The sequence below is a fragment of the Scyliorhinus torazame genome, chromosome 3 (genome assembly GCF_047496885.1).
Source record: "Scyliorhinus torazame isolate Kashiwa2021f chromosome 3, sScyTor2.1, whole genome shotgun sequence".
Lineage (NCBI taxonomy): Eukaryota > Metazoa > Chordata > Chondrichthyes > Carcharhiniformes > Scyliorhinidae > Scyliorhinus > Scyliorhinus torazame.
In genome coordinates, this window is record NC_092709.1 from 333,839,883 (window position 1) to 333,864,010 (window position 24,128).

A 24,128-nucleotide genomic window follows, 5' to 3' on the forward strand; every position below is an offset into this window, starting at 1 on the left:
TTTTCTTTTCTTGAGGAGCCAGTTAAGAGTCAACCACATTGCTGTGGGTCTGGAGTCCTGTGTAGGCCAGACTGGGTAAGGACAGCAGATTTCCTTCCCTAAAAGACACTGGTGCTGTCCAGGGTGGCTCGCTAATGCAGTGGTTAGCACTGTTGCTTCACAGCGCCAGGGACCCGGGTTCAATTCCCGGCTTGGGTCACTGTCTGCGCGGAGTCTGCACGTTCTCCCCGTGTGTGCGTGGGTTTCCTCCGGGTGCTCCGGTTTCCTCCCACAGTCCCAAAAGACCCGTTTGTTTGATAATTTGGACATTCTGAATTCTCCCTCGGTGTACCCGAACAGGCGCCGGAATGTGGCCACCAGAGGCTTTTCACAGTAACTTCATTGCAGTGTTAATGTAAGCCTACTTGTGACACTAATAAAGATTATTATTATTATCTCCAACCTGTAACACACATGTAAAGTCCAAGTTGCCACCGAAATCCCCCCCGGCTCCGCAGTACTGACCTCCAGTGTCTGGTGCTGTCTTGCTTCTGAACACCCGACCTGGGCAGCAACACCGACACAGCGAGGATCCAACTTGAGGGACCTTTAAATATGTAAAACAGCTCAGTTATTTTCTTAATGACCTCGTGCACTCAATCAGATTAATTTATTCGACGAGCAAGTGGGGAAATAGGGGAGCTGAATTTGTTTTTTAAATGCTCTGTTAAAATTGCAAAGAGGGAGGGAGCATTAATGTTATGCGAGAGGGTTATGAAAGACAGCCGGGGCACGTTTCACTGACAGGAGTGTGCAGCGTCTGCTGGTGCTGAGGGCGCTAAGACCAGGGGGGAGCTCCCGGCCGTGTTATAAGCAGCGCTGGGCTCGGCAGCGACCTGCAGAGGGAATTCATACAGTTCCCGGCTCGCGATCCAGGTGACAGCTTCCCACCCTCCCCCGGCTCATCCCAACCCACCCCCGGCTCATCCCAACCCACCCCCGGCTCATCCCAACCCACCCCCGGCTCATCCCAACCCAACCCATGGCCACATGCTGATTCCAAATAAGTCTTAAGTTGCAGAGAGAGAATTGCAGCAGAAGCAGGATGGATCCAGAAAAGAAGGGTGAGTAGTTGGGTTGGGGGTGCGGAGGCGGAGAGAGAAAGAGAAAGTGCCCCTCTGTATGTCTGCAGTGTGTGCCTGAACAGGAAGCATTGCATGTCTAGTACAGGCAATGATCCTGTCCCTGTTAGTTTCAATCCAGCTGGTGCATTTAAAAGGGCGTCCCTTTCACTTTGAGAGATATGTTTCAGACCAGCGTGCAGAGTTTTTTTGTGTGTGTATGTGGTGGGGTGTGTGTATGTTTGGGGATGAAAGACTTGCATTATACAGTACCTTCCGAACCTCAGAACGTCCCAAAGCGCTTTGCAGCCAGTGAAATACTTTTCAAGTGTAGTCAGTGTTGCAAATGGAGGGAACGCAGCAGCCAAGTTGCATACTGCAAAGTCCCGCAGACAGCAGTGTGATCATAACTGCATGTGATTTTTGAGGGGTGAATATTGGTCAGGAGAGTGTCATGATAGGCAACCAGTGAACATTCAGAATAGGTCACAACCAATGGGCAGTCAGGACACTCAGAGGTGGCATCACCCCAAGGGGCCATTACTTAAACACTATAAAAGGGATGAGGCACTCACACCCTGCCTCTTTCCACAGACCAACATCTAGAGAGTTAGACAGGGTTGATCAGCATCACACCCCAGCACGTGGCTTAGAGCAAGCTGGTACAGTTAGACTGAGTTACTACAGTTAGATTAGCAGAGAGTCAAACTCATTTGAGAAACTGTTAATAGTTCAATAAACACGTTGAACTCATTTCAGAGTCTGGAGCATCCTTTAGTTAAGACTGCACCAAGTAGCAGCCTGTGTTATCCGAAGCAGCAGAACACAACAAAGAGCAGGGAGAATTGCCCCTGCTCCCCTCCGAAATGGCCACCTGGAGGGAACCTTGGTGTCGAGCGTCTCATCCAGCCGACAGTAGCTTTGGCACAGTGGCACTCTGCTGGTACTGCGTTGTAGGGCCAGCTGAGGTTGAGTGATTGAGCTTCGGGAGTTGGTTTGAGCACTTTCTCCCTGTGTGTGCGTGGGTTTCCTCCGGGTGCTCGGGTTTCCTCCCACAGTCCAAAGATGTGCAGGTTAGAATCATAGAAATTACAGTGCAGAAGGAGGCCATTCAGCCCATCGAGTCTGCACTGGCCCTTGGAAAGAGCTCCCTACTTAAGCCCACGCCTCCACCCTGTCCCTGTAACCCAGTAACCCCACTGCTCCTTTTGGACACTTGAGGGACAATTTTGCATGACCAATACACCTAACCTGCACATATTAGGACTGTGGGAGGAAACCGGAGCACCCAGAGGAAACCACGCAGACCCTGGGAGAAAGTGCACACAGTCACCCGAGGCTGGAATTGAACCTGGGTCCCTGGAGCTGTGAGGCAGCAGTGCTAACCACTGTGCCATTCCTAAAATAGACAATCCTAAAGCCGTGTGCTAATTGGCTGCCACATTTCCTTTTTTCTTATTCATTCAGGGAATGTGGCTGTTGCTGGGCCAGCATTTATTGCCCTAATTACCCTTGAACTGAGTGGTTTGCTTGACCATTTCAGAGACAGCCACATTACTGTGAGTCTGGAGTTACATGTAGGCCAGACTGGGTGAGGGTGGCAGATTTCCTTCCAACAAAATGGTTATTTACAACAATTGACAATGGCTTCATGGTCATCATTAGGTTGATTGGCCATGACAAAAAATTTCACTTGGTGTCCGAAGATGGGCAGGTTCGGTGGGATTATGGGGATAGAGCAGGGGGAATGGGGTTAGGTAGGGTACTCGGGTCGGTGCAGACTTGATGGGTGCAATGGCCTCCTTCTGTACTGTAGCAGTTCTATGATTAAGTCCTGGGATGGGACTCGACGCTGGAACTTTTTGCTCGGGCAGGGATGCTACCTACTGCACCACAAACTGCAAAATCTGCCAAAGTCCAGGCCAGGCCCATGTTCCCTCGAATATTTATTTGCTATGTGCGACCCGTTACGTGCCCTACGCAGACCCTTTAAGATTGTCACAAAGCCATGCATATCGACTCCTTTAAAGGGACCCCTGCTGGAATAGCCACATACTTGAAAAGCTTAGAGGAAATGTTGTCTGAAATAGCAGAGATAACACACCTCTTCAAAATAGCATAATGGGAACGAGCATATCCACATTCTCACATTTCCCCCCCCCCCTACACACACACACCAAAGGGACAAACTGTGCCTCAGTTAACACCTCATCCAAAAGATCTCCCCTCCCACAGTGGAGTACTGGAGTGCGACTAACCACTGTGCCACCCAACCTTTTTAAAATTCATTGACCGGATGTGGGTGTTGCTGGTCAGGCCAGCATTTGTTGCCCATCCCTAGTTGCCTTTCAGAAGTGGTGGTGAGCTGCAGGCCTTCCAGGTGTAGGTACACCCACAGTGCTGTTAGGGAGGGGGTTCTAGGATTTTGCCCCAGCGACAGTGAAGGAATGTCTATATATTTTCAAGTCCGGATGGTGAGTGACTTGGAGGGGAACTTGCAAGTGGGTGGGGTTCCCAGGTATCTGCCGTCTAAGGACCTTTGTCGAGTTACTGCAGTGCATCTTGTAGGTGTTCACACTGCTGCCATTGTTCATTGGTGGTGGAGGTTTGAATGTTTGTGGAAGGTCAAGAGGGCTGCTTTGTCCTGGATGGTGCCAAGTTTCTGGAATGTTGTTGGAGCTGCACTCATCCATGCAAGGGGAGAGTATTCCATCACATTCCTGACTTGTGCCTTGTAGATGGTGGATAGGCTTTGGGGGGGAGGGGGGGGGGCGGTCAGGGGGTGAGTTACTCACCGTTGACCTACTCTGATAGCCACAATATTAATGTAGCTAGTCCAGTTCAGTTTCTGAATAATGGTAACCCCAGGATGTTGATTTGTGGGATTCAGCAATGGTAATGCCATTGAATGTCAAGGGGCGGTGGTTAGATCGTTTCTTGTAGGAGATGGCCATTGCCGGGCACTTGGGTGGCACGAATGTAACTTGCCAGCCCAAGCCTGGATATTGTCCAGGTCTTGCTGCATTTGGACATGGAGTGCTTCATTATCTGAAGAATCGCGAATGGTGATGGTCAAAGAAGGTGCGTTCATAGTATTCACCTGAAAATTCTTCTAACACACCAATGGCTGTTGAGTGGAAGAGACTCCTGGTCAGCCATGCTATATATGGAGTGGCGCCCCTCAAGCTAAAAGCTCCTGGTGATAGATGAGCGACTTGTTCTGGGAATTACTAGCTATGGAAAGAGACAGACTTAGTGCACCACTAGGTGTGGGAAGAGGATTGGAATAGGACGGATATGAGGCTAATGAGGGAAAAGTGGTGGTGGTGTAGAAGATCAGGCAGGATATTACTTAATAGTGGAGCATCCTCCTTATGGACTGATTCCACAGCCAACATCTGTAGAAACGCTATTGATCACATTGGTGTTTGTGAGAGTTAGCTCTGTGCAAATTGTTGCCATGTTTCCGACATTATAATAATAAATAGTCTTTATTGTAACAAGGAGGCTTACATTAACACTGCAATGAAGTTACTGTGAAATGTCCCTAGTCACCACATTCCGGCCCCTGTTCGGAGGGAGAATTCAGAATGTCCAAATTATCTAACCGCACGTCTTTCAGGACTTGTGGGAGGAAACCGGAGCACCCGGAGGAAACCCACGCAGACACGGAGAACGGGCAGACTCTGCATAGACAGTGACCCAAGCCGGGAATCAAACCTGGGACCCTGGCACTCTGAAGCAACAGTGCTAACCACCGTGCTAACCCTTTGGAGTGATGTGCACTGTATTGGTCACCTTATGTAAGGAAGAATATAAATACATTGGAAGCAGTTCAGAGAAGGTTTACCAGACTAACAGCTGGAATGGGTGGGTTGTTTTATAAGGAAAGGTTGGACAGTCTGGGCTTGTATTTGCTGGGGTTTAGAAGAGTGAGAGACTATTTGATTGAAACATTAAAGATCCCGAGCTGTATTAACAGGGTGGATGTGGAAAGGATGTTTCCTCTTTTGGGAGAATCTAGTACTAGGAGTCACTGTTTATTAAAAAAAAACAAGGGGTTGCTCGTTTGAAATGAAGGCAGGATGATGTTTATTATTCGAGGGTCGTGAGACTTCAAAACTCAGAAAAGGTGATGTAAGCAGAGCCTTTGAATATTTTTAAAGCAGAGGTGGATCAATTCTTGGTGAGCAAGGGGGTGATAGGTTATCGGGGGTAAGCTGGATGCAGATTTGAGATTACTATCCAATCAGCCATGATTTTATTAAATGGTGGAGCAGGCTCGAGGGGCTGAGTGGCCCAACCCTATTCCTTATTTGTCCGCTTGTACATCCTTCATTCGCTGTTGAGAGCTTTGGGGACAAGCTGAGGCTATTATAGGCACAGTGGCGTTGTGAGTTTGTTCTTTCCAGATTTTTCCCTTTTGACAGGAAGCCTGTATTTTAAAGTAAGTGTTCTGGCGGAGGAAGCTGAAGGGAAGGTGTGATGAACGGTTACTGCCTTATCATCATATAAGGTGATGTCCCCTTTAAGACCGGGCTTGGCACCCTGGGGACTCCGCCTCTGGCTCCGCCCATCTGGGAGCCATACATAAAGGCCTGCCTCGTGGTCTGTGTAACAGTCAGCTCTCGTCTCTGGCTGTAGTATAGTTATTAGTCTAATAAAGCCTTCTTTACAGTTTAATCTCTAAGCATCATTATTGAGGGTACCTCAGAAGGTCAGGTGACTCTGGCGGGTGTCCTCTGCTACCTTATCCAACTGACCATCTTCAGGTGGGAAGACAGTGGTATCTATCTCTTTGACTACGGAGGGCAGCCTGAAAATATCACGCCTTCAGAAACATGTCTGGACATGCTGCTTGGGCCGGTGGGTCAGCAGATTCGGGGGAGGGGGAGAGGTCAGACTGGCTGACAACAGGGAGGCTGGGGGCAGCAGCAACTCTGTGCCAGCTGCCTGTTGATTCTGAGGCCGTTCCTTGTCACGATTATTCAGCAAGGTGCCAGGCCATCAGGGAAACCAAACCCCAGGGTTTAGCTCAATATATTGAGGTCGGAATGTGCAGTAAAAGTGGATCATAACATAAATAAGTGATGGGGGAACCTGTCCTAGTGTGGGTGTAGCAGTATAAAATGTCCGAATCGGGTCCTTTCCCTACCCCTGTGACTCTCCATCTAGCCGCGTCCCCTCACCGCCCCCCCTTTTCCCCCATCCCTTCTCTCCGTTTTCTTTCCTCACCCTCTACCACCCCCCCCCCCCTCCCAGCTCCTCCTTGCACCCTCTTCTTGTTTTTCTCTTTCCCTTTTTCTCTCGCTCTCCACCCCTCTCCCACTCTCCAGCCCTCTCCAAGGTCACCAAGAATGTGACGCTTTGATGAGAAGTGCTGACAGTGAACATAATAGATGGAAAGAGTGGAAGCTGGGACAAGGAAAACTATTTGAAATGTCAATACCCAACCCTCGGGAGCAATGAAACGGCTGCTACTATATCAAGTAATCTATGCTGCCCTGAGGTGCCCACCCATCCATCACCCCCAAGACGGCCAGTCCTGTCATGTTTTGTACAACATAAGGATTCAGGAGGGCGGTGCAAAGGGATTACTAGCCTGGAATTACTGGTGTGGTGGCGGCACGGTAGCACAGTGGTTAGCACTGTTGCTTCACAGCGCCAGGGTCCCAGGTTCGATTCCCAGCTTGGGTCACTGTCTGTGCGGAGTCTGCACGTTCTCCCCATGTCTGTGCGGGTTTCCTCCGGGTGCTCTGGTTTCCTCCCACAAGTCCTGAAAGACGTGCTGTTAAATAAATTGACATTCTGAATGCTCCCTCTGTGTACCCGAACAGGCGACTAGGAGATTTTCCCTGTAACGTCATGGCAGTGTTAATGTAAGTCTACTTGTGACAATAATAAAGATTATTATTATTATTCTGTTATCCACTAAGCAATAGCTGACAGTGAACGTGAACTTGCTTTGCGTGCTGCTGCACATGTTTCACACACACACACACACACACACACACACACCTCCTGTGGTTGCTGAAATGAAAACTAGCAGTCTTGATTTGATTTTAAAAAAATTCTGAAATGACCCTTGTTTGTAAGCCGGAACTGCGCAGCAATTTTGCCAGCATCCTGACTGCGTTGATTAAAGCTCATGTTCCTGATGCCTGGGGCCCATCCTATGGAAGGGCTGCGCTGGGAGTCCCTTTTGAGGTACTGGCGAGGTTGAGAGGTGAAAGATGAGTGTTGCAAAAGTGAAAAATGTCGCCGGTGTCTTGCAGCCCTTGAAAGAAAATAGTTTGGCTTCAATATTTTGGGAGGAGGGATTGGTTGTGCAGTAGTTCTGTTACTGTACTCTAAATCAAGAGAATGTGAGTTTGTATTTCCCTCTTGTCCCCCTCACCGCTCCCCATGCCTTCTGGCAGCTTGATCATTTGAAATCGGTTCAAAGGGAAATCACTAAAAGCTGAAAACCAAGCTGGATTGTTGTAAAAGCTCCTCTCCTGTCTGTCGTTAGGAATGGAATTCCACCCTCCTCGCTCAATCTGGGCCCAGATGTGACTTCGCTCCCACAAGTTGCTGGGTTGACTCTTGCCTACACTCCCAAGAGGCTCAGCAATCTCGAATAACTATCAATGGTTCAGGAGGACCCCTCCCACCCCCCCCCCCCCCACCCCCCAAAAAAAACACTGCCCAATTAGCTTTGGCAATGATGCCACCATCCCAAGAATGTATAAAAAGATAAGAGCCAATTTCTAGGTTAACCTAGCTGTGTTTTGCAATGGCATTCAAGAGGGCATTCATGATGGTGATGCTTCTTGTGCGGGGGAATGGAACTAAGCAAGAGTGCCCATTTGGAGAGTTGTTGCAGATCTGATGGGCTGAATGGCCTCCTCCGCTGTAACGATTCTGTGTTAAAGTAGACAGCACATGGAGCTGAGCACTGCCATTTTTAAAAAAAAATCCCTTCATGGCATGTGAGTGTTGCTGGCTGGGCGCATCCCTAATTGCCCTTGAGAAGATGGTGGTGAGCTACCTTCTTGAACTGCTGCAGTTCATGAGGTATGGATACAACTACAGTGCTGTTGGGGAGGGATTTTGACCCAGCGACCGTGAAGGAATGGAGATGCATTTCCAAGTCCTGATAGTGGCGAGTGACATGGAGGGGAGCCTGCAGGTGGTGGGGTTCCCAGGTATCTGCTGCACTTGTCCTTTGAGTGGATTTGGAAGGTGCTGTCTTCAGGGGCCATGGTGAGTTACTGCAGTGCATCTTGTTGATGGTACACACGGCTGCCACTGTTCGTCAGTGGTAGAGAAAGTGAATGTTGGAGTGTCAATCAAGTGTGCCGCTTTGTCCTGGATGGTACCGAGTTTCTTGAGCGTTGATGGAACTGCGCCAAGTGGTGATTCCATCATACTCCTGACTTGTGCTTTGGGGTGTCAGGAGGTGAGCTACGGTAGAATCCATAGCCTCTCATCTGCTGTTGTAACCACAGTCCCTAATGTGGTTGATACAACCTTCAATCAGATACTTAACTGTATCTCCATTGGAAAGAGCAGGTGGGCATTTGATTTGCCATCTTATCTAGCAGCAACAAACTTCACCAATTCCCAGAAACGTCAAAAGCAGGAGGAGGCCATTCGGCCCTTCAAGCCTGCTCCGCCATTCGTTAGGACCATGGTTGACCCTCTATTTCAGTACCATGATCCGGGCTCTCCCCATACCCATTGACACCTTTTTAGAGTCTCAAAATCTTTCTATTTCTTTCTTCGGTGATTTGGCCTCCAGCCTCCTGCAGTCGAGAATTCCACAGGTTCGCCACCTTCTGAGTGAAGCGGCTTCTCCTCATGATCCTAAATGGCCTAGCCTGCATCCTGACACTGTGACCCCTTGTTATTAACACCCCCCCCTCTCAGCCAGAGGAAACAACATCCCTGCATCCAGTCTGCCCAGCCCTGTCAGAATTCTATACATTTCAGTGAGATTCTCTCTCATTCTTCACTGTATTCCAATGAATACAGGCCCAGTTAACCTGATCTCTGCTCATACAACAACCCTGCCATCCCCGGAATCAGTGTGGTGATCCTTTGCTGCAGTCCCTCCATGGTGAGTATATATCCTTTCTTGGATAAGGAGACCAACACTGCGCACAATACCCCAGGTGTGGTCTCGCCAAGGCTCTGTACAGCTGCAGTAAGACATCCTTGCTCCTGTACATAAGGGCCAACTTGAACATCAACATTTCCTAATCCAATGCATAATTTTAAATGATACTCTGGCTTCAATTTTCCTGCCGTTCACATTGGTGGGAGCTCCTGGACCCGGTGATGGCAGCAGGATGGGGGTGCGTAAAACAGGAAATCCTGTTGCCAATGGCGGAACGTCGCGGGAGTGTGGGTTTCTCCGCCTCGAGTAGGTAACTTGCATTGATCCACATTATACTGCGTCTGACATGTATTTGCCCGCTCACTCAACTTTGTCTAAATCTCACTGGAGCCTCTTAACAACCCCCTCACATTCCCACCATGTTTCGTGTTGTCAGATAAACTGGAAATACTGCATTTGGTTTCCTCCAAGTTGTTGATGTAAGTCGTGACTAGTCGGGGCCCAAACACTGGTCCCTGCTGTTGTGTTATGCTTCTTCACGTAGCATAAGCTGCTTCCTTGATGTATACTCTGACAAAGGAAGGTTCAGACTTGGAGATAGGTTGAACACATTTATTAAACAGTTAACAATTCTCCTACTTGAGTTCGACTCTACTGCTAATCTAACTATAGTAACTCAATCTAACTAACCAGTCTGCTCTAATCCATGCGGTGGGTGTGATGCTCTGACCTGCCCCTGTCTCTGAGTGTCGCCTGTGGAAAAGAGATAGAGCATGTGTGCCCTGTCCTTTTATATGGGTAGCCCCCTTGTGGTAGTCACCTCTGGGTGTGTGTTGACGGCCCATTGGTCGTGTCCTATCTTACTGGCCTATTTGTTTAATGTCTGTGTGTCATGATGTCTCTGGTGCACCCTCTAGTGTTTATTTAGTCCTAGTGTATCTACATTAACCCCTTGTGCATTTACAGTGATGCATATCACCATACCTACAGGACTGCACTGACCACCATCTGCCACTCCAAAAATGTATTCCTACTCTCCGTTTCCAATCCATGCCAACACATCCCCTCCCCAATACCATGTGCTTTAATTTTGCACACTAACCTCCTATGTGTGACTTTATCAAAAGCTTTCTGAAAATCCAAGTACACCACATCCACTGGTTCACTCTTATCCTGCCGTTCTCCTATCCTGTTCCCCGAGATCTCCTCCTCCTTGCACTTCAGCTTGATGGAAGATTCCCACAGATATTGTAAGTCCTCCACCGATCGAATCAAACCTTCGCTTTGTGCTTCCTCCGTAACCTCTCCTAAGGAAGATCAATTAATGAGGCAGCAGTGACGTGTCCTTTTAATGAGTTTGAACTACCCAGGGGTGCAGTTAGAGTTGGTAGATTTGGAATGTAATGAAAGTGATCCCTGTGAGGCAGGAATTGTCTCGTCAAACGGACTGAACAAGTTTGCGAACTCATCTGTCACACCTCCAAACTTAGTTCTCAGTTCAACCTTTCTTTCCGCATTGTACCTGCTTCCTGTCATGATATGCACTCATGCATATAATGAGATACAGACAGGCAGTGACAGACACCCAGTACAGCCAATCAACACACAGGGCAGAACACAACCAATCACCAGGCAGAACACTAGAAGGTGGTCTTGCACTGTAAAACACACGAGGCATCAACACTCTGCCTCTTTCCACTGGTGACAACTGTTGTGACAGTCAGGGTGTATATATCAGTTAGCACCTCTACACGTGGCTCCGAGCTAGTCTGGTCTAGTTGGTTATCATAAGCACGCTTAGATTAGTTAAGTGTCAAACCCACAGCGAACTGTGTGCACTGCTTAACAAGTTCAATAAAACGTATTGAACTAACATCAAAGTTTGGAGTGTACTTTCAAGTACAACTGCATCCAGTTGCAGTCCGTGTTACCCCAGGGTGATTAACACAACACTTCCTTTCGCCAAGTCGATGGAGAGTTCCCCCCCCCCCCACTTTTGGGTGAGAGGTCAAACTCTATTTTCTTTTCGTCCTGTAAAACATTCCTCTGGACAATATTGAAGAAGAGTAGTTGGGCTCTCATCAGCACCCAGATCAACATTTATCCCTTAACTTACATCAGTAGAGAGCAGGTTAACTGGTCCTTATCGGGTTGCTGTTTGTGGGACCTTGGGCTTCAGTCTACCTCCTGCCATCGAACTGGAGCAGGAAGTGGGCACCCAGTCCCTCCACTGGCACATGCATGCTTCATCCCACTGACGGTGCGCCTGTCGAACACTCTGCACCCACTTTCTGCCTCTGCCCCACCGCTTCAGAAGGTAATCCATGCCGGCCGCCCCGCTCTCTGTCCCTTGCTCCGTCCTGTTGCCTACCATTCGCTGCAGGCGGGGCAGGAAGGGCTCGGGAAAGGAGCCGCGCATCGGGCAGCCGTGTGTTGGGAGTGGGATGCTGAGCAGGAGGCTGTGATGGAGCGGGGCTGGCCAATGAGGCGGCACGGTCAAATTGCAGTTTTGTCCCGGGCGATCCCTGGGATTTTTAACTGGTGGTTTTGGGGACCGATTATCCTGTGAAAACTGCAATCCTTAACCATGGGGTGAGGCTTTATAACTGAAATCGCACATCATTTCAGACCCTGCACATGAATGAAGCATTTAATTGGTGCCGTACTTGTTGAAAAAGCTTTACACTGCTCAGTGTTATGGATGATCCTATTCTTTGATCTATGCAGCTACCTGCAGCGTTGCTGGTAGTGACGCCATAGGCAGTGAGTGTCACCTCTGCGGCTGCAATGTCAGCAAACGCAATCTTTTCTGTAGAGAAAGCAGATGACTGAGGAGGCTGCCATCTGGGAGGAGGAGGATTTTGGTAAAAATTAGATTGCCAGGTACCCACGTTTAATTACCACGATTTGCTGGAGCTTGCATAACCATTATCTTTTTGTTTGGGTAACAGTTATGGATCAGATCAAGTTCAGGTACACGTCAGCCATGATCAGATAGAATCGATTGAGGGGCTGAATGGCCTCCTTGTGTTCCTATGCTTTATCGCTTGTTGGGCATTGGGAGATAAATTTTTTCTTTCCAGATTTGCTGGTTTTTTTTAAAATTTGCCATTGAAGACCCTGGCCTCTTCCAGGAAATGGTGTGAGACAGAGCTGTATTGGCTGTTGTGCACCATATCGGGATGAAGCAGATTTCCCAAGATCCTCTCCCATCCTTTTTCATAAGGGAATCCAGAATTCTACTCCTGAATCAAAGCACAATGAAAGATCACCAGGTCCATTTACAGGAGCATTGTAAAACAGCAATTTGACACTGGATGTCGAAGGAGATGTTCGATCCCATGATCACGTGATCACACGGTGTTCAAGATGTCCATCACTTATTCGAAGAAGTATAGGTTATCGGGAGTGACTCAAAGGAGGGAAATGAGTTGGCGAGGTTTAAGAATGGTACTTCAGAGCTTAGGGGACTGAAGGTGCGGCCACTCCTGGTGGAGTAATTAAAATCGAGGTGGTCAAAAGGCCAGAATTAGAGTAGCACCGTTATCTCGGAAGGTTGTGGGACTGGAGGAGATTACAGAGATAGAGAAGGCAGTGACCTTGGGATGGGGGGGTGGGGTGGATTTGAAAGCATGGATGAGAATTTTGAAATCAAGATGTTGAGTGGCGAGCTTATTGCGACATATGGAATTCTCGGGGCGGCTTCACTGGGTAGATACTGAGAGGATGTTTCCTCTAGTGGGAGATCTAGGACCAGAGGGCAGAATCTCCGAGTGAAGGGGTCACCTACTTAGACTGAGATGAGGGGGAATTTCTTCTCACTGAATCTGTGGAATTCTTTACTACAGAGACTGGGTCGTTGAGTATGTTTAAGGCTGAGGTAGACCGATTTTTAATCAGAAAGGGAATGGAAGGTTATGGGGATAAGGTGGAGAAGTGGAGTTGAGGGTTATATCAGATTAGCCATGATCTCATTGAATGGCGGGGCAGACTCAATGGCCGAATGGCCTCCTGCACTGTAGGGATTCTGTGATTCCACTTCATCAAGGACCCCTCTCACCCGGCTTACTCGCTCTTCCGATTCTCCATCGGGCAGGAGATACAAAAGTATGAGTGTGCACGACCAGATTCAAAAACCGCTTCTTCCCCGCTGTTACCAGACTGCTAAACGACCCTCTTATAGACTGACCTGATTAATACAACACCCCTGTATGCTTCACCCAATGCCGGTGTCTATGTATTTACGTTGTGTACCTTGTGTTGCCCTATTATGTATTTTCTTTTTCTTTCTTTTTCATGTACTAAATGATCTGTTTGAGCTGCTCGCAGAACAATATACTTTTTCACTGCACCTTGGTACACATGACAATAAACAAATCCACATTAACCCTGCACATTCATCTTTTGTCAGATAACTGTTTAATTCTTTTTTAAATGTTTCAGTTGAACCTACCCAACCCCCAATGCCGTGCATGCCAGGCCCCTAACCACCTGCCTCATGAACAGAGTTTGTCATATTGCTTTTGCTTCTTTTGCCAAATAGTCTGTGCCTTCTCGTTCTCCGATCCTTTTACAAGTGGGAACAGTTTCTCCCTGTCTACTCTGTCCAGTCCCCTCATGATTTTTAACATCTCTCATCAAATCTCCTCTCGGCCGCCTTTTCTCCTAAGGAGAACAGTTCCAACTTGTCCAATCCATCTTCACGGCTGAAGTTTCGCCTGGAACCGTTCTCTTGAAGCTTTTCTTCACTCTCTGAAATGTCTGCACGTTCTCCCTCCCAAGTGCAGTGCAAGACTGTTTCTGAGGATGAACTATTATCCTAAACAAGTTGAGCAGCAGCTCCTTGCTCTTGTACTTTAGGCCCCCATTAATAAAGCTTAGGATATTGTCGGGCAAAGAGGTGTAAATGGGGGGCCTTTGTGATGGCATGGTTCTGCGATTGGGAAGCTCGTTTCGGAGTCAAATGTGACGCCAAGGTTGAGAACGGAGTAGGTTTGACATAGCCTGTCTCCAGAAGGAAAGATCTGCCAGGCAGGGGAAAAATCTGCTCTGGATTAAAGACCAATTTAAAGATGAATGCCAAGAAACTGTTTAACATGGATCAGATTGATGGCTACAGCAGCCCGTGGAGGCTTAATCCTTGGACTTGATTAAGGGACTGGGAGGTTTTTTCAAGATACACCCTAATCACATTCATAATGCATGTATAACATTGGAATGGGCTGCAAGTTTGAACTCTCTCTGAAATCTGGTTTTACAGGATTCTGTGATATTCGACTCTAATTCTTGAACATGTCCAAAATAAGTTGTTACTTTTCAACTCTCCCCTGTTAATGAAAGACGATCTTGTCAGAAAATTGAACCATTGAGTTATCATTTGAGAAACCTGGTGTCTTTTTCAGATTTGAGAGCAGATGACCGGAGGAGATGCCCCACAGATGTTCTAGGTCTTGCGATGTCAGGACATTTCAAAAGTGCTTTACAACAAATTACCATCCTTCAGATTTGATGGCACCTTCCTCCAATCACCTTGGCTGACTTTGTAGTGCGACCTGGCGGTGGATTTGATCAGAGACCTGTAACGAGAACTTGGGGTCTCTCAAATTCGACCCTAGTGATCTCTAAAAGGCTCCCCGAATGGCTACACCATATTAGTAGGGAATGCTCACTCTGGGGCTCCTGCAGCTTTGGCGAATGGTGCTTAACCTCTGCTGCAGGCAGTGGGAGTGTTTGGGAGTTGAAGGCATTTTAAGGTTGTGTGATGAACGGTTACTGCCTTATCATCATGTAAGGTGATGTCCCCTTTTAAGACCAGGCTTGGAACCCTGGGGACTCCGCCTCTGGCTCCGCCCATCTGGGAGCCATGCATAAAGGCCTGCCTGATGGTCTGTATAGCAGTCAGCTCTCGTCCAAATCTGTAGCATAGTTATTAGCCTAATAAAGCCTTCTTCACAGTTTAATCTCTAAGCATCATTATTGAAGGTACCTCAATTTATTAGGCTAAACTAGATTCAGGATGGACGCAGGCCTAAAACCAGAGAAGCTCAATCTGGAAGCACGAACGCCGGAGGCAAAGGAAATTTTTAAATACTGGCTGCGGTGCTTCGAGGCCTACCTGGACTCCGCAGAGACTCCCACCCTGGGGTCACGCAAGCTGCGTCTACTCCACGCCCGGGTGAGTCACAGAATCTCCGCCACGCTCCAAAAGGCGACGAGTTATGAGGAAACGATTGAGTTGCTCCGCAAGCGGTTTGTCAAACCCGTCAATGAGGTGCACGCCCGGCATCTGCTCTCTACCTGCCGGCAGCGCTCGGGGGAATCGCTCGACGAGTTTGTTGAGAAACTCACCGCGCTGGCCAGGGACTGTGACCATCAGGATGTGACAGGGGAAGTCCATATGAACCTGCACATCAGAGATTCTTTCGTGTCCGGCATCCGCTCGATTACATCCGGCAGCGACTGCTCGAAAACTGGGCAAAAGACCTCCAGGAGACGCTAACGCTCGCCTCCTCGCTGGAGGTGGCCCGACACAACTTGGGTACGTACCCCGCGGACTCTGCCAGCCCCCCCCCCCCCCCCGGACTTCCTCAGACTCGCCCGTATTACAGGCCTGCGCCACGCGGCAACCCGCTCACCATGGGGGCGCACCTTGCTACTTCTGCGGGCAGGGCCAGCACCCACGCCCACGCTGCCCAGCCCGCTCCGCGATCTGCAGCGACTGCGGGAAGAAAGGGCACTTTGCGAGGGTCTGCCTGGCCAGACCCAGGGGCCAGAAAAACAAAGAACAAAGGCCTCGCAATGCTGCTGCGCACCGACCCGGAACGTCCTCTTCTGACGCGTCATCAGCCTCGTGCGAATCATGGGAGCGGCCATCTTCTTGACCCGACACGTGCGACCAACGGCAGCGGCCATTTTACGACTCCGACTACCCGCGACTGGGTGCGATCACCCTCGATCAAACTCGGCCAAAACACCTGCAGGACTCTATGATGCAGGTCCAGGTCAACGGGCACGACACTGCATGCCTCTTCGACTCCGGGAGCACGGAGAGCTTTATCCACTCTGAAACGGTAAGGCGCTGCTCCCTACGCACCCATCCCACATCCCAAACCATAGACCTCGCATCTGGGTCCCACTCGGTGCAAATCACTGGGTACTGTATTGCGGATCTCTCGATCCAGGGTGCCAAATACACCCGTTTCAAATTTTGTATCCTCCCTCACCTCTGTGCCCCCCTGCTGCTCGGACTGGATTTCCAGTGCAGCCACCGAAGCCTAACACTGAAGTTCGGCGGACCCTTGCCCCCCCCCTCACTGTGTGCTGCCTTGCGACACTGAAAGTCGCACCCCCCTCGCTATTCGCTAACCTCACTCCCGACTGTAAGCCCGTCGCCACCAGGAGCCGGCGCTACAGTGCCCAAGATATGGCTTTTATCAAGTCAGAGGTCCAGCGTTTACTGGGAGAGGGGGTCATCGAGGCTAGCAACAGCCCTTGGAGAGCGCAAGTGGTGGTAGTCCGGTCCGGGGAGAAGAAACGGATGGTCGTGGATTATAGCCAGACCATAAACCGATTCACGCAGGTTGATGCGTACCCCCTTCCTCGCATCGCGGAAATGGTAAATCGGATCGCCCAATACAGAGTCTTTTCCACGGTCGGCCTCAAATCTGCCTACCACCAGCTCCCCATCCGACCAAAAGACCGCCCCTATACTGCCTTCGAAGCAGCCGGCCGGCTCTTCCACTTCCTCAGGGTCCCCTTTGGTGTCACAAATGGGGTCTCCGTCTTTCAAAGGGCGATGGACCATATGGTGGACCAGTACGGTTTGCGGGCTACATACCCGTACTTGGACAATGTCACCATCTGCGGCCATGATCAGCAGGACCATGACGCTAACCTCAAAGTTCCTCCAGACCGCCCGAGCCCTTAACCTGACCTATAACGAGGGCAAATGCGTTTTCCACACCACCCGGCTGGCCATCCTCGGCTATGTCTTGGAAGACGGGGTCCTAGGTCCCGACCCCGACCGCATGCGCCCCCTTAAGGAACTCCCTCTCCCCCGCAGCCTCAAGGCCCTCAAACGGTGCTTGGGGCTTTTCTCCTATTACGCCCAGTGGGTCCCCAAGTATGCGGACAAAGCCCGCCCACTCCTAAAGACCACCACTTTTCCCCTCTCGGCTGAGGACCAATTGGCCTTCAACCGCATCAAGGCCGACATCATCAAGGCCGCCATGCACGCGGTGGACGAAACCATCCCTTTCCTGGTAGAGAGCGATGCATCAGACATCGCCCTGGTTGCTACCCTCAATCAAGGCGGCAGACCAGTAGCGTTCTTCTCCCGAACCCTCAACGCCTCCGAGATTCGACACTCTGCAGTCGAAAAGGAGGTACAAGCCATTATGGAGGCTGTGCGGCGCTGGAGACACTACCTCGCCGGTAGGAGGTTTACCCTCGTCACCGACCAACGGTCGGTCGCCTATATGTACGATAACCCGCAACGGGGCAAAATAAAAAACGATAAAATTGAGGTGGAGGATCGAACTCTCCACCTACTCGTACGATATCAAGTATCTTCCAGGGGAGCTCAACGAGCCCCCAGGTGCCCTGTCCCGCGGCACATGTGCCAACGCGCAGGAGGACCACCTGCAAGCCATCCACAATGACCTCTGCCACCCGGGGGTTACCCGGCTCGTCCATTTCATCAAGTCCCGCAACCTACCTTACTCAACCAAGGAGGTCAAGGCCATGGTCAGGGCCTGCCAGGTCTGTGTGGAGTGCAAACCGCACTTCTATCGGCCAGACAAGGTTTGGCTCGTGAAGGCCTCGGGCCCCTTTGAGCGACTGAGCGTGGACTTCAAGGGGCCCCTCCCGTCCACCAACCGTTATGCCTATTTCCTCACCGTGATCGATGAGTTCTCCCGTTTCCCATTCGCCATTCCCTGCACCGACATGACCTCTGCCACGGTGATTAAGGCACTGCACAGCATCTTCACCCTGTTCGGTTTCCCTGCTTATATCCACAGCGACCGGGGTACATCGTTCATGAGCGATGAACTGCGTCAGTATCTGCTCAGCAAAGGCATCGCCTCGAGCAGAACGACCAGCTATAACCCACGAGGAAACAGGCAGGTGGAGAGGGAGAACGCAACCGTGTGGAAGGCCGTCCTTCTGGCCCTGCGGTCGAGAAATCTCCCAACCACCCGCTGGCAGGAGGTCCTACCCGATGCCCTACACTCCATTAGGTCACTCCTCTGCACGGCCACAAATGAGACCCCTCATGAGCGATTGTTTCGCTTCCCCAGGAAGTCTACCTCTGGGGTCTCGCTTCCACCTTGGCTGACGGCTCCGGGACCTGTTTTTCTCCGGAGGCACGCGAGGAGCCATAAAACCGACCCCCTAGTTGAAAAGGTCCGACTGCTCCACGCCAACCCCAGTTACGCCTACGTGGAGTACTCCGACGGCAGGCAAGATACGGTTTCCCTCCGGGATCTGGCGCCCGCTGGATCCTCCACCACAGACGCCCCTTCCTGCGCCGCTCCCCTGCAGGACCCGTCGCCCCCTACAACACCCCCCCTTCCGGCCCTACCACCTGTTGGTGAGCTCCTACCGTGCGCCCCCCCCCTTTACACACCCCGCCGGCGCCGGCTCCGCTACCCCCGGCCCTGCCTAGTTCCTCTGCCCCGGCTCCACTACCCCCGGCCCTGCCTAGTTCCTCTGCCCCGACCCGGACCGAAGCTCCAACCGCTGTGCTCCCGGATGTGCCCTCAACCGGGACGTCCGTGCACGCCGCGCCACCGCCCGAACTGAGGAGATCGAGGAGGACGATCCGGCAGCCGAGACGGATGGACCTATGATGGCACTTCACCCCCGCCGGACTCCTTTTTAAACAGGGGGTGAATGTGATGAACGGTTACTGCCTTATCATCATGTAAGGTGATGTCCCCTTTAAGACCAGGCTTGGAATCCTGGGGACTCCGCCTCTGGCTCCGTCCATCTGGGAGCCATACATAAAGGCCTGCCTCATGGTCTGTATAGCAGTCAGCTCTCGTCCAAATCTGTAGCATAGTTATTAGCCTAATAAAGCCTTCTTTACAGTTTAATCTCTAAGCATCATTATTGAGGGTACCTCCGGTTTCAATGTTGCTTTTTTTGACGAGCTTTTGTTTTTTTTTGTGGCCGGCTCCTTGAGTGAGTCTGTCAAGTTAACTTTTTGATATACCATCAATTCACAGCGAGACCATATGAACAGGTGAACGAAGACTTTATTGCACAAAGAACTAGCCTGCCAGTGACTTCTGCACAAATGAGCGCCACCCACTGGGTGCAGGACTATATACCGTCCCAGGGGGGCGGAGCCAGAGGCGGAGCCCACCGGGGTTCCAGCTCAATCCTTAAAGGTTACACAGGCACCACATCTCCTGGCGAATACATTTCACCACATTCACCCCCCTGTTTTTAACAAAACAAAACAAAACAAAAAAAAAAACCACCAGTCCAGCGGGGGTGACGCGGGTCAAATGTCCAGTCTATTCGGAGGCCGGATGGTCCTTTAGACCTCCTCAGCTCTGGCGGTGCGGCGGGCACAGACGTCGTAGATGATGGTAACTCTGAGAGCGTGTTGTTCGGAGCTTCTGCCCGGCGTGTCGGAGACTGTTGCGGGATAGTGGTCGGCTGGTGGGTGGCTGCTGTGAAGGCGCGAGGGGCAGTGCAGGCATGGACGGGGTGGGGGGCGGCGTAGGTGCAAGAGGACACTGGAGCCCGGGGGGGGGGGGGGGGGGGGGGCGAAAGAGACACTGTTGGTGGCGGTAGGCAATGCTGGGATGTGGGGGGGCGCGTTGGCAGGGGAATCAGTGGGCGCCAGGTCCCATAGGGAGACTGTATCTTGCCGTCCGTCTGGGTGTGCGATGTAGGCGTAATGGGGGTTTGCGGTAATGGGGGTTTGTGTGCAGCAGCTGGACCCTCTCGACTAGGGGGTCAGTCTTATGGCTCCTCGCATGCCTCCGGAGAAGGACAGGCCCCAAAGTTGTCAGCCAGGATGGAAGCGAGACCCCGGAGATGGACTTCCTGGGGAAGACACGCAAGCGGTTGTGAGGGGTCTCATTCGTGGCTGTGCAGAGGAGCGACCTAATGGAGTGGAGCGTGTCGGGGAGGACCTCCTGCCAGCGGGTAACCGGGGGACTTCTAGACAGGAGGGCAAGAAGGACGGCCGTCCATACCGTCGCGTTCTCCCTCTCCACCTGCCCGTTGCCCTGCGGGTTGTAGGGTTGTAGCTGGTAGTCCTGCTCGAGGCAATGCCCTTACCGAGCAGGTACTGACGCAGCTCATCGCTCATAAAGGATGTGCCCCAGTCACTGTGGATGTATGCAGGGAAACGGAACAGAGTGAAGATGCTGTGCAGGGCCTTTATTACTGTGGCCGAGGTCAGGTCAGGGCAAGGGACAGCGAAAGGAAGCAGTTGGTGGACGGGAGTGGCCCCTTGAAGTCGATACTGAGGCGCTCAAAGGGCCGGGAGGCCATTACCAGATGGGCCTTGTCTGGCCGATAAAGTGCGGTTTGCACTCCGCGCAGACTTGGCAATCCCTGGTCATGGCTCTGACCTCGGTGGCGTAGGGCAGGTTGCGGGACTTAATAAAATGGACAAGCCGGGTGACCCCTGGGTGGCAGAGGTCATTGTGGAGAGCCCGCAGTCGGTCCTCCTGCGCGCTGGCGCAAGTACCGCGGGACAGGGCATCTGAGGGCTCGTGAGTTCCCCAGGACGATACTTAATATCGTAAGTGTAGGTGGAGAGTTCGATCCTCCACCTCAAGATCTTATCATTTTTAATCTTGCCCCGCTGTGCATTGTCAAACATAAAGGCTACCGACTGTTGGTTGGTGACGAGGGTAAACCTCCTAGCAGATAGGTAGTGCCTCCAATGCCGCATAACTTCCACAATGGCTTGCGCCTCCTTCTCGACAGAGGAGTGTCGAATCTCGGAAGCATTGAGGGTTCTAGAGAAGAAGGCTACGGGCCTGCCTGCCTGGTTGAGGGTAGCAGCCAGGGCGACTTCTGACGCATTGCTCCTCTACCTGAAAAGGGATGGACTCATCCACCGCGTGCATGGCGGCCTTAGTGATATCGGCCTTGATGTGGCTGAAGGCCGAGCGGGCCTCAGCTGTCAGGGGAAACGTAGTGGTCTTAAGTGGGCGGGCTTTGTCCGCGTAGTTGGGGACCCACTGGGCATAGTAGGAAAATAGCCCCAGGCATCGTTTGAGGGTCTGGAGGCTGTGAGGAAGGGGAAGTTCTGTGAGGGGGCGCATGCGGTCAGGGTCGGGCCCCAGGACTCTGTTTTCCACGACATAGCCGAGTATGGCTAGCCGGCTTGTGTGGAAAATGCACCTCTCCCTATTATATGTGAGGTTGAGGGATTGGGCGGTTTGGAGGAACTTCTTAAGGTTGGCGCCATGGTCCGGCTGGTCATGGCCGCAAATGATGACATTGCCCAAGTACGGGTATGTAACCTGCAGCCTGTACTGGTCCACCATTCGGTCCATCGTTCTTTGGAAGACCGAGACCCCATTGGTGACGCCGAAAGGGATCCTGAGGAAGTGGAAGAGTCGGCCGGCTGCTTCAAAAGCCATGTAGAGGCGTTCTTCGGGGGCTGGTGGTAGGCAGACTTCAGATCCACCGTAGAGAAAACCCGGTATTGCGTGATCTGGTTGACCATCTCCGCAATGCGGGGGAGGGGGTACGCATCCAGTTTGCGTGAACCGGTTAATGATCTGGCTGTAATCCACCACATTCCGCTTCTTTTCCCTAGTCCTGACAACCACAACTTGAGCTTTCCAGGGGCTGTTGCTGGCCTCAATGACCACCTCTCTCAAGAGTCGCTGGACCTCTGACTTGATGAAAGTCATATCTTGTGCACTGTACCGTCTGGTGGCGATGGGCTTACAGTCGGTGGGGGGGGGGGGGCAACCTTAAGGGTCGCGAGGCTACATACCGTGAGGGGGGCAAGGGTCTGCCGAACTTCAGGGTCAGGCTTTGGTGACTGCATTGGCAGTCCAGTCCAAGCAGTAGAGGGGCGCAGTGGTGAGGGAGGACATACAGTTTAAAAAGGGCATACTCGGTGCCCTGTATCGAGAGGTTCGTGACAAAGTACCCTTGGATCCGGACTGAATGGGATCCGGAGGCGAGGGATCATTTGAGATGCAGGGTAAATGTGCAGGGAGCAGCGCCTTACCGTTTTGGGGTGTACGAAGCTCTCCGTGCTCCCGGAGTCGAAGAGATGGGGGGGTCTCGTGCCCGTTGACCCGGACGACCATCATGGAACTCAGCTGCTTTGGTCGAGGGTGACGGCGGCGTACTGCGGGTAATCCGTGCAGTCAGAGGAATCTGGGTCATAAAATGGCGTCCCCCATGCGTCGCACGTGTTGCATTGAGCTGAAGATGGCCGCCCCCACGAGTTGCATGTGGCTGATGACTCTTCTGAAGGGGGCGTTTCTGGCAGGCACGTAGCTGCATTACGGGGTCTGCGGGCCTGTGAGTCCGTGGGTCGGGCCTGAGGAGCTTTCGGCTTCTGGGCTTTCGATCTGGCTAGACAAACTCTGGCGAAGTGACCCTTTTTTGCCACAGTCGCTGCATGTCGCGGAGAAGGCTGGGCAACGCTGCCGTCGGTGTTGGCCCTGGCCGAAGAAGTAGCACGATGGTCCCCCGGTCTGGGCAGGCAGCAGCGCGGCACAGGCCTGTGGCGTGGCCGGGTCTGGCGACATCCGCGTCGGCGTGGCTCGCTGGGTCCGCGGGGAACACGCTGAGGATCTGGTAGGCCACCTCTAATGAGGTGGCTAGTTTTACCGTGTCCTGCAGGTCCGTAGCCCCGTTTTCCAGCAGTCGCTGCCTGACTTAATTAGAGCGGACCCCAGCCACATAGGTGTCCCGGATCTGCAGCTTCATGTGCTCCTCAGCCATCACGTCTTGATAATTACAGTTTCTGCCGAGTAGGGTCAGGTTTTCCAGAGATTCTCCTGCGCGCTGCCGGCGGGTAGTGAGCAGATGCCGCATGAACACCTCATTTACAGGCTTGATGAAGCGCTTCTTCAGAATCACGACCGCTGCCTCGTACGTGGCCGCCTTTTCGATCACAACTGAAATTTGATGGCTCACCCGGGCGTGGAGGAGGTGCAGCTTCGGGGATGGGTGCTTCGGAGGAGCCGAGGTAGGCCTTGAAGCAGCGGAGTCAGTGAGAGAAGGTCCCCTTGGCTTCTGGGGCACGGGCGTCTAAGTCGAGTTTTTCTGGCTTGAGAGCGGCGTCCATAGTGATGTTTGTGTAATAAATTGATATACCATCAATTCACAGCGAGACCATATGAACAAGTGAACGAAGGCTTTATTACACAAAAGAACTTGCCTGCCAGTGACTTCTGTACAAATGAGCGCCACCCACTGGACGCAGGACGATATACCGCCCTGGGGGTGTGGAGTCCGAGGCGGAGCCCACCGGGGTTCCAGCTCAACCCTTAAAGGTTAAAGGTTATACAGGCACCACATCATCTGGTGAATACATTTCACCACACTTTTACTTTCGACTTACCACGAGTAACCAGGCATGTCAGCTAAACGTGGAAATAACTGCAGATGGAGCCCTAATGAGCAGTGCTCAACTGGAGGCTCAGCACCCCCATGTCGCATGTCAGCCAAAACTGATGGGATAGAGCCCTGCACCTCTGAATCAGAACATTGTGGGTCAAGCCCCACAGACTGACAGTCTGAGTGCACTTCCGCAGAGGAGGTGCTGCACTGTCAAGAGGCACTGTCTTTCAGGTGAGATGTGTAATTGAGGTCCTGCCTGTCTGTTTTGGACAGAAAATCCCCTGCTGCTTTCAGAGCAAACGGGCTAGTTCTATCTGGTGATTAGTGAGGCCTTGGGCCTGATCGTCAGGCTCCTAAAAGAG

At 51.6% G+C, this 24,128-nt stretch overlaps 1 protein-coding gene across 1 annotated transcript in view; it reads left to right on the forward strand.

Annotated features, from left to right (window-relative positions):
• The first annotated feature begins 865 nt into the window (after window positions 1–865).
• adissp (adipose secreted signaling protein) overlaps window positions 866–24,128 on the forward strand; it is a 171,640-nt gene continuing 148,377 nt past the window's right edge. Inside the window, exons 1-2 of the mRNA XM_072497678.1 lie at window positions 866–933; window positions 997–1,103. Of these exons, the coding sequence (XP_072353779.1) occupies window positions 1,085–1,103 (19 nt within the window). The 5' untranslated portion in view covers window positions 866–933; window positions 997–1,084. The remainder of the gene's footprint in view (window positions 934–996; window positions 1,104–24,128) is intronic.